The sequence below is a fragment of the Buteo buteo genome, chromosome 22 (assembly GCF_964188355.1).
Source record: "Buteo buteo chromosome 22, bButBut1.hap1.1, whole genome shotgun sequence".
Lineage (NCBI taxonomy): Eukaryota > Metazoa > Chordata > Aves > Accipitriformes > Accipitridae > Buteo > Buteo buteo.
This window is the reverse complement of record NC_134192.1, coordinates 14299668-14312755: the sequence shown is the minus strand read 5'-3', so window position 1 is coordinate 14312755 and position 13088 is coordinate 14299668. Positions and strand designations below refer to the sequence as shown.

General features: G+C 40.8%; 1 protein-coding gene across 7 annotated transcripts in view; it reads left to right on the top strand.

Annotated features, from left to right (window-relative positions):
* TAF1 (TATA-box binding protein associated factor 1) overlaps positions 1 to 13088 on the top strand; it is a 33815-nt gene that overhangs the window by 5536 nt on the left and 15191 nt on the right. For all 7 annotated transcript variants that reach the window (XM_075054319.1, XM_075054318.1, XM_075054320.1 and 4 more), the window contains exons 7-23: positions 255 to 473; positions 661 to 862; positions 2137 to 2253; positions 2658 to 2825; positions 4412 to 4539; positions 4653 to 4760; positions 5622 to 5795; positions 5897 to 6070; positions 6155 to 6259; positions 7657 to 7857; positions 8750 to 8891; positions 9672 to 9802; positions 10362 to 10442; positions 10854 to 11003; positions 11165 to 11284; positions 11463 to 11638; positions 12352 to 12593. In XM_075054319.1, coding sequence (XP_074910420.1) covers positions 255 to 473; positions 661 to 862; positions 2137 to 2253; positions 2658 to 2825; positions 4412 to 4539; positions 4653 to 4760; positions 5622 to 5795; positions 5897 to 6070; positions 6155 to 6259; positions 7657 to 7857; positions 8750 to 8891; positions 9672 to 9802; positions 10362 to 10442; positions 10854 to 11003; positions 11165 to 11284; positions 11463 to 11638; positions 12352 to 12593 — 2638 coding nt within the window. The remainder of the gene's footprint in view (positions 1 to 254; positions 474 to 660; positions 863 to 2136; positions 2254 to 2657; positions 2826 to 4411; positions 4540 to 4652; positions 4761 to 5621; positions 5796 to 5896; positions 6071 to 6154; positions 6260 to 7656; positions 7858 to 8749; positions 8892 to 9671; positions 9803 to 10361; positions 10443 to 10853; positions 11004 to 11164; positions 11285 to 11462; positions 11639 to 12351; positions 12594 to 13088) is intronic.

Sequence of the window (13088 nt, the reverse complement as noted above, 5' to 3'; positions counted from 1 at the left end):
TCTTACTGAGAAGGCTGCATCCGTGGTACAGGATCAATAGGAGAGCTTATCCTCTTTGTATCAAGAAGAAATTTCTGTGTTCTTGGAAGTCTAATTGCAGAACATTCTTAAGGCAGCTAGTAAGTATGGAAGAGCACTTCTTAGAAATACTTTTCTCCTCCGAGAATAAGCTGGGAAACTTGGAAGGAAGAAACCTCTTGCTGACACTTAGATGGACCATCAGTGTAACCATTCCCTCCTTTGCTGTGCTTCAGATTACCATGATGGCACCTGTGGAATCAAAATTTTCCCAGTCAACTGGTGATATAGACAAAGTGGCAGATACAAAGCCTAAAGTGGCAGAGTGGCGCTATGGCCCAGCACAGCTCTGGTATGATATGCTGGGGATCCCTGAAGATGGCAGTGGATTTGATTATGGTTTCAAGCTGAAAGAGAAGAAGGAGCAGGAGGTTAAAGGACACACAGATGAGGGGGTGAGAGGGGAACTGTGGGGGAAGGTGTGGAGGTGTGTGTGGCACTGGGGATTGCTGCACAATGAGAGCTTGGTCATGGGCCAGTGGATGGTTGTGCACCATGCAAAATGAGACTTCTAATTTTCCTCCTTTAGTTTGAAAGTGTGAAGTGGATGCAGGTCTCCAAGCAACTATTCTTTCCTTCCAGGATGCAGGGTTGATGGATGAGAAGGATGATCTGCTAGCTGATGAGCACTTCCTTATGGTGACACAGCTCCAGTGGGAGGATGATGTTATCTGGAATGGAGAAGATGTCAAGCACAAAGGGACTAAGACACAGCGGGCAAGTTTGGCAGGCTGGCTGCCATCCAGCATGACTAGAAATGCCACTGCATACAATGCCCAACAAGGTAATTGATGGTCTGATATGAATTGTACTTGCTGTAGTTGAGCTGACTCATTGCATGCTTTCGTCTCAAATACAGAACATAATTCTTCCTGCTAGGGAATGTTTTTTGGCAAAATCACAGCTCTGCTCAGAATTCTGAGACTCTTTCTTTCCAAAAACAGAGTAGGTCCCTTCTGTTAAAGAAAATATCAGCTCTGGCTTTCTTCTCTCCATGTGGAATACCAGATGCTAGATCCATCTACATTAGTATCAAGCAATGCTACACTTAGGATGTCGACTATTTATAGGCCAATGGAATTTTCTTTATACTTTTCTTTTAATTGGAAGAATTGTGTGAAAGTCTTCTGAAGTTTCTACTGAACTAATAATGTTATTCTGTTTTTTCTAGATAGGAAGTAACAATTCTTACAAGCCTGAGACTTCTCTTAGACACAGATGCATTTTAAATTTAAATTGCTTGTGTAGAATGACTGTTTATCATCTGTTTATTATATCTTACCCTGCTTCTGCAAGGCAAGACTAATGGGAATGTCAGATCTTTATTGGGTACTAGTGTCAATCCTTTACTGTTTAGCTGAGAGTACAAGACGCTCTGAGGATTTGGGTAGGTGAATTGGAGATAGCTTTTTATAACAATTTTCTTTTCAGCACAGTTGTGCCTGAGCTATCCAGACCTGGACTCGCTGTGTTTGAGTCCCATGAAAAGCTATAGTAACATGTTAAACATGGTTGGTCTGTTCACATGCATTAGGTCTTATGCCTTCCAGAAGCATTAACTTAAGTGACATAAGTGATGTGAGCATAGGTGAGTTGGGAGAAGCTGCCTCCACAGAATGATTCCCTGAGGTCTGCTTGACCATCCTTTTTTCTATGAGAGTTTGACATCAGACAGGAAGCTGCTGGAGGCCAGACCAACTGTTCTGTCAATGGCAACTGTCTGCTTAAGGCCTCTCACTTTTATAGGGACCATGCAGAAATGCTCCTTATGCATTGTCATGCAGCATATGCAAAGCAAGCCAAACATAACTTTGAAGAGGCTGTAGACTCCAGCAGTAAGCTGTGGGCGAACGTGTTTTTGTAAGGGTTACCTGTACTAATGACGCATGACGCTCTTTGTGATAGGAGCAGCAGGTCCATCCTGGTTAAGGCTGGAAATCATTCTCCATGCAAGTTTTGATTTAAGGCAAGATCTCCTCAAGTTCTGATTTAAGGCAATGCAATGCCTTCTAACCCTCCCACTCAAGCTAACCTTACTTTTGTTTTTCTTTTCTCTAGGTTTGAACCGAAGCGGGTCTTTACTCAATCCACCAATTCCACTAGCACAGAAACCAAATGTAGCAGGAGTCCTAGGTATAGCAAAGGGCAAAGAAAAGCAGGCCCCTGAACAGCAAGGTAATGAGGATGTCAATCTTTGGCCTATGAATAGTTGCATGTGACACGTGTTTCTCTATAGACTTGTGTTCTATGTAATAGCAGGGTCCTTTTTTGGCAACAAGGTGTAGATAAAATGGATACTTGTTTGCTCTAAAACCTGTTAGAGGCCCTATTTCATTCTTGGAGGTTCTCTGTGTTTCAATGGAGCAAAATCTCTAAGTGTTGGTAGAGCTCAGACTTGGGGCTCTGCTTCCTCTTTGCTTCCAGGATGAGTTTTCTTTTGCCTTTTAGAGGTACTGCCTCAGAAAGTCCTGAAAGATGGGGAAGGTTGAGGGAGTAAGATGTGGGGATGAGCTCCGAAATGGTTTTCTGCTAAGGTAGTGTATAAAACTCTTAAGGGTTCTACCTTATGATTGTTGCAGTTTCCCTGGATGAAGACAAGCCCTGGTACTCTATTTTCCCAATTGATAATGAAGAGTTAGTGTATGGCCGTTGGGAAGACAATATCATCTGGGATGATCAGGCGATGGAAACCTACTTGGATCCCCCTGTCTTAACACTTGATCCAAATGATGAAAACATAATTCTAGGTATGTTTATGGCATCTAGAAATTTGACTCAAATGGGAAAAGACAAGTGGAAATGGAAGAAAGGATTTATAGTCACACTGTAATGGAAATAAATGGACTGGGGCAATACTTACAGCCTTTCTTTCTTCTGCCTTTTAAAGATAATTTGCAAGTAATCAAAGGCCTAAGCAGAAGGCGGCAGTGCTAATAACTGGAATGGTGTGGTACATACTTTCAGCTCCCAAGTTAAAAGCAGTAACAGAAGAGTAAAGATTAATGCCCTGAAACATAATTTAACATAATTAATCTGACTCTTAGTGTGTTTTAGAAGCGGCTGTCTTAATTATACTTGCATGCATGTTGGTTCGAAGAGGGAATGTAGAGAAGTAAACCACAAACTAGCCCATGCCATTCTCAGCATGGCTTGTATTCAGAGCCTGAAGAAGCAGATTCCTTAAGCCTCTTGCAGGCTGCGGTAATGGCACATGGGAGCAATGACTTTGCATAATACCTGTCAGCATTTTTGTTGCTGCTACAAACTTAGTATTCCTGGAGTTTGATATGAATGTACTCCCTGCTTATATTGCTATAAGCTGAAGAGATTTTTGTCTTATTTGGACCACTAAAATCACCACTTTCTCTTAGATTTGTGTGTTGGTAATCTTCAAGCAGCCTTATGTAATTTAAAGATAAGCATATCTTGCTACAATTTTACATGGTCTGGATTACATTTCCTTCCTCAGGAAAGTGTGCCAGTTCTAAGAATTCTTTATGTATTGATTGGAATGTTTTGGTATTAGTCAGCAACCTTGAAAATCACTCTTAATTTGAGATTGGTTAAAGTAAAGACAAACAAACTTGTAGTGTTTTCTTTCCAAGTCTGAAATACACCACAAAATTGCAGATTAGTGACAAAAGTGAACCCATTCTTATTTTATATCAGGTGACATGACATCTGCCCATGAAGTTGATATAGCGTTTACCAAGCCCATGTCACTAGGCCCTGCTTCTTGTGTGCAAATCTTACTTGGAGAATCCATGCTTCACAAATTGCTAACTTTTAAAATTCATACTACTTTCCTGGAATTTTTCAGGAATCCCTTTTTGGTTCAGATCCATGTTATTTTTGGGTTCAGACTCACTTTCGTGTTGTGTATATATGGGAAAGAAAAGGATTATTAATATATGTAGTTGGGAAACAGTATTGTCATTCCTCTTGCCTTGACTCTCAACTCTTTAGAATAGCTTTGGCAGAACAGATGCTATTTCTTGTACTTTCATTGATTAGATTATTAGTAGATTTTGTGTTGAGCAGTGGATACCCCAAACAATCCCCACAATCACCCTCCTCCGACTCAGATCTGCTCACTGCTGAAAGAAGGTAAGGTAGAGATTTAAGCATGGAACTTTACTGTGTTTGTTGAGCTTGTTTCATATTAACCTGTGTGGAGGAAAAGGGGGAGGAGTGTAGAAGGAGGACAGTCAACCCAGAAACTGAACAAAAAGGCTAAAACATCTGGACTAAGCTGCAGCAAAGTAGGAGGTTGCAGTGCTGAAAAGGGAACCCTAGGACAAGTGCCCTACAGTGTGATTGCTTGTGTTTTTAGAAATTCCTGATGAAAAGGAAGAAATGACTTTGAACTCTCCATCCAAGGAGAACAAGAAAGAATCTTCTCTAAAGAAGAGTCGAATCCTGTTGGGAAAAACAGGTGTCATCAAGGAAGAACCACAGCAGGTCAGCATAAGCTTTAGCACCTTGCAGGTTGGGAATGATGTGGAAGGGGTGATTTTTTTTTTTTTTTTTTTTTTTTTTTTACACCTCTCTCTTTGTGTTTAATATTGAATTAGAACATGTCTCAGCCAGAGGTGAAGGATCCCTGGAACCTCTCCAATGATGAGTTTTACTACCCCAAACAGCAGGGACTTCGAGGAACCTTTGGAGGCAACATCATTCAGGTAGTCACAGGAATCTTGGCTGTGAGAGATAGATAGAGCGTCTTGGTAGGAGGTTTCTACCTGAGTATGATTTTGGATTTGTAGAAAAACAGAATTTAGATTGCAGCAGGTCAGGTAAGTGTTCATGAGGGAGATTTTTAATGTTTAATTAAAATGATTAGAGGGAAGGAACTAACTTTTCTTTATTGCTCCATCAAACTGAGGTTTAGTTGCTAGATCTTGCTGTATCGTACCTGCCATGCTTTTGTTTGGTGTCTCTTTCTGTAGTACTCTTTCTGAAGCAGTAGTGGGAGGGGGGGAAAGTGGTGCAGATAGTCAAGAGTTGAGGCTGTACTTCTGCTACTAGTGTGTGTTTTAATCTGGATATTATAAAAATAATTCAGATAATGATGAATTTGAACTGCTACTCACTAGCCCTAGGTGAAGAAGTGATTTTTTTTTTTTTTTTCCCCCTCCTTCATTGTGGTATTCAGTGACCTCTTCTAAAACCTCATCTGATTCCAACCTCTTCTGTAATGGGAAAAATGTATGTAATTCCAAATGCTCTTCTCTCCCACTGATAGGGATAATGGCTTTGCATGCTCCTAGTTAATAAAAAAATTCTCTCATGGGGTACCATTCAAAATAGTAAAATTAAAGTCGTCTCTGTACAGAAAGGAAAGATCTATATATGGACCTAAGCGCTTTCCCTCAAAAGGCAACATGTATGATAACAAGTGAGTTTCAATGCACTAGTATTACTGCTAGCAGACCTAAAAATATTACGAGGTTCTGTTATATAAGGGTTAGCAGGATAGGAGGATGATCTTGGTTTTGAGATGATACGTGTCATTCTTAACACACATTTTGTTCCTATGTTAGCACTCTATCCCAGCAGTGGAACTTCGCCAGCCATTCTTTCCCACCCATATGGGTCCTATGAAGCTCCGACAATTTCATCGGCCTCCCTTGAAGAAATATTCTTTTGGTGCCTTGTCCCAACCAGGGCCCCATGCTGTGCAACCTCTGCTGAAGCACATAAAAAAGAAAGCCAAGGTACAGTTATTTTTCTCTGTATCTGATGTCTGCTGTGGCTCCATTTGCGCAGCAGATCGGTTTGATGTGCTGTTTTCCTAACGCTGTCTTCACTGGCACAGATGAGAGAGCAAGAGCGTCAGGCTTCTGGTGGGGGTGAAATGTTCTTCATGCGCACACCACAGGACCTAACTGGCAAGGATGGAGATCTCATTCTTGCTGAATACAGTGAGGAAAATGCCCCTTTAATGATGCAGGTTGGCATGGCAACAAAGATTAAAAATTACTACAAAAGGGTGAGTGTGCAGGTTTTGTTGTTGGACAGTGACTTTCTTCTGCCTCTCATTGAGTGCTAACCGCACCTTCATTGCCCATTGCAGAAACCTGGTAAAGATCCGGGAGCTCCAGATTGTAAATATGGAGAGACTGTTTATTGTCACACTTCTCCATTCCTGGGTTCTCTGCATCCAGGCCAGTTACTGCAGGTGAGAAAACCAAGCATAAGAAGAGAGAAGAATTAAATGTGGAGTAATAGGAAGAATGTTTCATGCCGTGTTTATTGAATCACAAATAATGCTCAACTTCTAAAAAAAATAGATTTTGTTTTGTTTCTAGTTTAAGTCTCTTTATTACTGATAATAATCCAGTTCTTGGCTTTTTTTTAATATCTCTCTCTTGCATGTTTTTTAAAACTGTTTTAGGAATGATAAGAATTGCAGGCAGTGAATCTTTGCTGCTTTGCTTTGTAACGGCATTAGAAATATGTTAGAGAGGACTGAGTGGAAGGTCAAAGCTGCTTGAATGTTGGGAAGCTCAGTAAATAGGTGTTGGAGGGCATAGAAAACATGGATTTATCATGGTCCAGGATGTGTGAGCAAAAGCTTATGTGTACTTTCTGAGAATTACACTGCTAGTTGTCTGCTGGATGCCAGTTACTAGTCAGGTGTGTAGACTTCTGCTTTTATGAGCCTTTCTCTGTTGTTGAAATACATACAGTTGAGTTGGGGAGAAGAATTAAGAATGTTGTAAGGACCACCTGGTTACAAAGTCCATGATAAATGCAAAAATAAATTCGTTTCAGGTAATGCTAGCTGCTCTTGCTGCAGTAATAATTCTGTCCATGCTGTACCACAGGAAAAATGTAAGGTGAAGGTTGATACTGGAGATTCATCACAGAACTGACAGTGCTAATTGTTCAAGCCTAAGGGGACTTCATCATGCATAAAACAGGACTTCTGGAAAGCTTGAAGTGAGGACAGGGCCATATCAGGGAAAGCTTTGCAACGTGGGTGAGGGTAGTGTGGGAGAGTAGCAGTGGGTAAGGCTTGTGGAAGCCCTACAGGTAGAGAAAACCCCTTATAGAAGAGGATTGTCTTTCCAGTTCCACTCAGTCTAGTGCCTCCTTGGTGCTAATTTAAACTTTGTTACTTTTAAATGCTCAGCTCTGCTGCTCTCTGCTTTTCTGGTTAGGTTCTTACAACCTTCTTTCCTGAGCAAAGTCTTCAGTCCTTGCATCTGTTGCCTTCTCCCATTCCCAGACTGTACATCTGTCCTGGGCTGGTTTCTGTGGTTATAGTGTTGTTCTGCATATGTGTTCTTTCTGTCCCTTTTTAAAGTACCTCCTTAAAGGTCAGTCCAAAGAGCCCTTCCAACTCTTTCTGCATTTGTCCTAGGTTTTCTTATGCTTTAGTGCTTCATCCTTGGTTATTCTCTCCATAAGCAAGGAATGTTCTGACTGCACATCTACATATATTGTGATATAAATTTTGGTGTACCATTGGAATGACTGTGCTTTTTTTTTTTAAGATCTTTTTTGTAGGTTGAGTTACAGAAAATTTGATGAAAACCTGGCTTTCAGACTTTGATTTGTTTCTCTTATTAGGCATTTGAAAACAATCTTTTCCGGGCCCCTATCTATTTACATAAGATGCCTGAAACGGATTTCCTGATTATCCGGACACGACAAGGCTATTATGTTCGAGAATTAGTGGATATTTTTGTAGTTGGTCAGGAGTGCCCGCTTTATGAAGTACCTGGTCCCAACTCGAAAAGAGCTAACACCCATATCAGAGATTTTCTACAGGTATGTGGTAAGAGTCAGTTTGGGGATCTGAGGGGTCTTTGGAGAAAGCCTAGGACATAGGCACAGGCTTCCTGTGGATAGCCTTGATTTGAGAAGCTCATTTTGCTGCTATGGCTCCTCTTTTTTTGTTGTTGTTGTTGTTGTTGTTGTTGTGAGAGCACTACAAGAGTTGGATGTTGACCATACAGATCATTTTGGTTGTCATTGAACCAACTATTTATAGCATGCTGCTTCTGTTTACTTGTATGCTATCTGATAAGTATACGACAGAGGCTTTTTACTAGCCAAAATAAAAGGTTATAACATTATATAAAAATGTAGGAAACTGAAGGAATTAGAATGAACTTTGAAGTGGTTATGCTGTATAAAATGACAGTTACATGGATTTTACTAAGAGGCAGTGAAGGGCTCTTATTGCAGTCCTATTATGTAGCACAGAATTAGAGTTGCTTCAGAGGTCTTCATTGATTCCTACATCTTGAGGCAGTTAAGCTTTGGGACTGTCAGTGACCATTCAAATAAATATCCCCAAATTTAGATATTGGAGAAAACTTCTAGTAATTTACTGTCAGTTTAATTAAAAAATATAACTCAAGAGGTATTTGCAGAGCAAGAAAATCCCTGCCGTTCCCAGAGTTCCAAGTTTCTGTACCAAAGCATGAACATTTCTAATGTGATAATACAAAATTTCAAGACAAATACTTTTTCCACTTCTCATTCTCAAAAACTGCTGAACCTGAAGCAGACATGTGGCTTGGAAAACTTTACTAAGTAAATTTATAAGAAACAATGGGAAGTCTGAAGTAGTCACTAGAAACAGCATTGTCTATACTGTCTTTGCAGGTTTGTTGTATTCTTTCTTTGGACATCACAAATGAGTCATGTTTTGTAGGTTTTTATTTATCGCCTCTTCTGGAAAAGCAGAGACCGTCCTCGGAGAATTCGCATGGAGGATATCAAGAAGGCCTTTCCTTCACACTCGGAGAGTAGCATCCGAAAGCGACTAAAGCTCTGTGCTGATTTCAAACGCACAGGTATTGAAAGATTTTATGTGGCGGTCAGCCATTTGTTGCTGCTCTTGGAGTTCCAAACAGAGCAGGAAGAGGCAACATCTGCTCCTGATAAACCATTTTTGAAAACATCTTTTTGAAGAACTGAAATGTAATCTGATAGGTTTTTTTGTTCCAGTTTTTATAAATGTGTACTTTTGGCACAAATGAGCTTGATGGTGAGAAATGACTACAGTTTAGACGTTTTTTTTTAATAACCTTTGGGCAGTGATTTACTCGTAAAGTAACAACGTATGACACCAACACATACACATTCCCTTCCCTCTGTCTATGGCTGTGTTGTGTTTTGCAAGCAAATACATGCCAGTAGAAGCTTGTCCTATCTTCATGAGTCTATTAGTGCTCTGAGAGCCTGAGTTCTGATTTTTGTATATGCAGAATGATAAACAGGTGGTAATACAAAGCTTTTTAGGCAGCCACGGGGAATAAGGATGAGAAAGTGAAGAGTGAGATGAGGAAGTGAAAGGTGGATTAAATGCTTTTAGAATGTAGTTTATATGCTGAATGAGCATGAATGTATCAGAGTTTGCTGATATAACAGGCGCTGAATTAGGGGGCATTGGTTTAGACAAATGCAGAATGAAAAAACTATCAGTTCTAGTGGTTTAAGTGTCATGGATTTGTCATATTCACTCCTTTTGCCAGCATTGCAGCAGGGTACTAAATCTTGAAATACATTTAAGATTATGATGGCATCCAACGTTTGTGGGAAACTACTCAGTGTTTGATCTGTGTGTTTTTCAGGGATGGACTCAAATTGGTGGGTTTTAAAGCCAGATTTCAGATTGCCAACAGAGGAAGAGATCAGAGCAATGGTATCCCCAGAACAGTGCTGTGCTTATTACAGCATGATTGCGGCTGAGCAGCGACTGAAGGTAAATGCACCTTGTAGGCTATAAGGCAAGTTACTGACAAGTAGTTCTGTGAAGCGTGAGGCCAGGTAACACCTTCTGCTTACAGCTAATTTTGCTGTAAAGTAGGCAAATTAGGCCCCTGACTACTGGGCAACTTGCTGAGTTCTCTGCTGTGCAAAAAGAGTTAAGTTCTTAAAGGGATATTATATTCTTAACACTTATTATTTAGATACTGAATTAGCTATGCTCAAAGATAGCAAAGAGAAGGTACAAGAAAGGGCTTATATTTCTACCTGGAGCTCTACAGCAGAAACTAACAAGTATGTGGCAGTGAGAGAGACTGGGTTTTTTTTTTTTGAAGTTGAGTGCAGTATTTAGTTATTGAGTTTGTCAAAAGACTGGGCAGTTTGCCATCTGTGGTACTGCGGGTCACAGTGAATCCCGCAAACAACTGTTTGTGGAAGTGTGCTTGTTCAGCATGACAGGTCTCCACAGGAGGTTCATAATACACTTCTAGTTCTCTCTCCAGTAATCTTCTTAAGACTTTAGGTTCTCATTTTTTCCTAATATTTCTCTGCAGGATGCAGGTTATGGAGAGAAATCCTTTTTTGCGCCAGAAGAGGAGAATGAAGAGGATTTCCAAATGAAGATTGATGATGAGGTACTGTCAGAGCGATGCATGAGCATGCATGCCAATATATAAATCTGCATGGCAGGAGAGAAATGAGGTCTTTATATTTAAAGGACATATTTAAAGTAGGATTCAGTAGAGCAAATGTTCTTGTGACTTTCCTGTGAAATCTGCTGCCAAGCTATATACCTGTGTTCGGGGATCCTTCTTGCCAGGTCCTTTCAGGACTAGGCTTTTTGCCTTAAATGCCTTTTGTGAGTTACTTAGCACTTTGGTTCTTCATAGAGGTTTTATCAGGGCAGCTGAAGGATCAAGAAGTGGAATTCACCCTCATTATGTCAGTTGAAAAGTTCTCAGTATGATTGGAAGAATCCAAAATAAAAAGCTTGGAATTCTTGATGGTAGCAGGATTGTGAGGACATTTTCTCTTCTTGCTGGCAGGTGCGCACAGCTCCATGGAACACCACACGAGCCTTCATTGCTGCTATGAAGGGCAAGTGCCTCCTAGAAGTGACAGGTGTAGCAGATCCTACCGGTTGTGGTGAAGGATTTTCTTATGTGAAGATTCCAAACAAACCAACTCAGCAGAAGGTATAGTTCCCAAGGTTGGGTTGGACAAGGAGCAATAACTGGAAAGTCATGTGGGAGAAATGGAGTAAATATGGGGCATCAGGAAGAGAAAATATCGGAAGATGAACCTAGGAAAGACTATTATGTGATGACTTTAATAGGTTGCGTCTTCCTCTGCACAGGATGATAAAGAACCTCAGCCAGTGAAAAAGACAGTGACTGGGACAGACGCTGATCTGCGCCGTCTTTCTCTCAAAAATGCCAAACAGCTTCTGCGTAAATTTGGAGTGCCGGAAGAGGAGGTGAGCATGAACCTGGAGCAGGTTACAGAGTTCTCTTCACTAATGGATTCAGCTGTTGATGGTGGAAAGGATGTATAGGTTTCTACTCTGATCTTGTAGGAGAGGAGTTGAAATCCACAGTCAGCTACCTCAGTTGTATGTCTCTAAAGCCATTTCTAGTCTGTCTTCCTCTTTCCAGATAAAGAAGCTGTCCCGTTGGGAAGTGATTGATGTGGTACGTACAATGTCTACAGAGCAGGCTCGTTCAGGGGAAGGTCCTATGAGCAAATTTGCACGTGGGTCTCGGTTTTCTGTAGCAGAACATCAGGAGAGATACAAAGAAGAGTGTCAGCGCATCTTTGATTTACAAAATAAGTAAGTTCTTATCTGATGTTTACAGCCTTGAACCCCACCTTAAAAGTCCAGAACTATGTTTGCCTGGGGCTCACTGGTATGTGGTGGTATAGATGTTGATTGAACTGGTTGGGCCCACAAAATGCTGAGAAAGGGGGCTTTGGCTGTTAATAGAAACTTATGCATTAGCCTTAGTGTCTTGCTGTCATAGACCTTTTGGAAAGGTAGAATGAGTTGCATAGTCTGCCATGTATAATGGCATTAGATATTTCACTGTTCCACAGATTGGTAGTTCACCACCCTCTCTCCTTCATTTCTTTTTTTAAAATTTTTTTTTTTGCTTGTTTTGTTAACAGCAGTTTGCCATTTCTCTCTTGGGTAGCAGCTACCAATTCTTTGTCCTATTCTTTAAGAACTGCTAGAAGGGTTCATGCATTATTCTTTGTTCTGGCCCAAGACCTGAGAGTGGGGAGGGAATATAGTACTGTTGATGATGAAGAGATCAACATGTTGGAGAAGATTGGCTTGGTACAATGATCTTTTGGACATGGCGATTACAGGAGGACTGAGGAGGGAATATATTATGCCTATTCTTGTAGTATTGATTTGCAACATTAATTTTCAAACCTTTGTGGTTTTTTTACCTTTTTTTTTCTGGGAAGGTAACAGGCTGATTTTTTGGGGGGGCATTGGGGATGGACACTGAGTGACTTTCAAGGTGCCTCGTCTTTCAGAGTTCTGGAATCCACTGAGATCCTGTCAACAGACACAGATAGCAGCTCAGCTGAAGACAGTGACTTTGAAGAAATGGGAAAGAATATTGAGAATATGTTACAGAACAAGAAAACTAGTTCTCAGCTCTCTCGGGAAAGAGAAGAGCAGGAACGAAAGGAATTGCAAAGGATGCTTCTGGGAGAAGACAGTGGCAATGACAAAGAGAGGGGCAAAAAGGATAGAAGAGACAAAAAAGGGCTATGTAAGTAACTGCAACCAGCAGAATGTGCCTGGGAAGGGATGCAGAACTTTGTGTCAGGCTGCAAAGTGTGCTGATCTGGCCTCTCAAGGGAGAGCGTGGATTCCTTACAGGGAGAATGTATAGACATGCTTATCTGGGGCTTCTTCCTTCTCTTGAGCAGTTACTGGCTGAATGTGCATTTAAAGTCTTTTCTTTGCCCCATAGCTTTGCTTATTTTGAACTATAAACTTACTCTGGTATTCCTTTAGATATTCACTGCTGCTTGCTGCTTAAGTTTACCTTTCTTTTTTTGGCGGGGGGGAGGTATGTGTTTTTGAGTAGTTTTCTCAAGATGTGTTTGCAAATAGTTCCTGCAACCAGCTTATGGTACTCTAATTGGATCTTGTGTGTAAACACAGCTATTTATGTGAAATGGACAGGCACAATATGTAGGCTGATAGCAGTGTCTTATACTGTGTGCTGTATCAGTGTTTTTTTGAGGTAATTGGGCAGCTG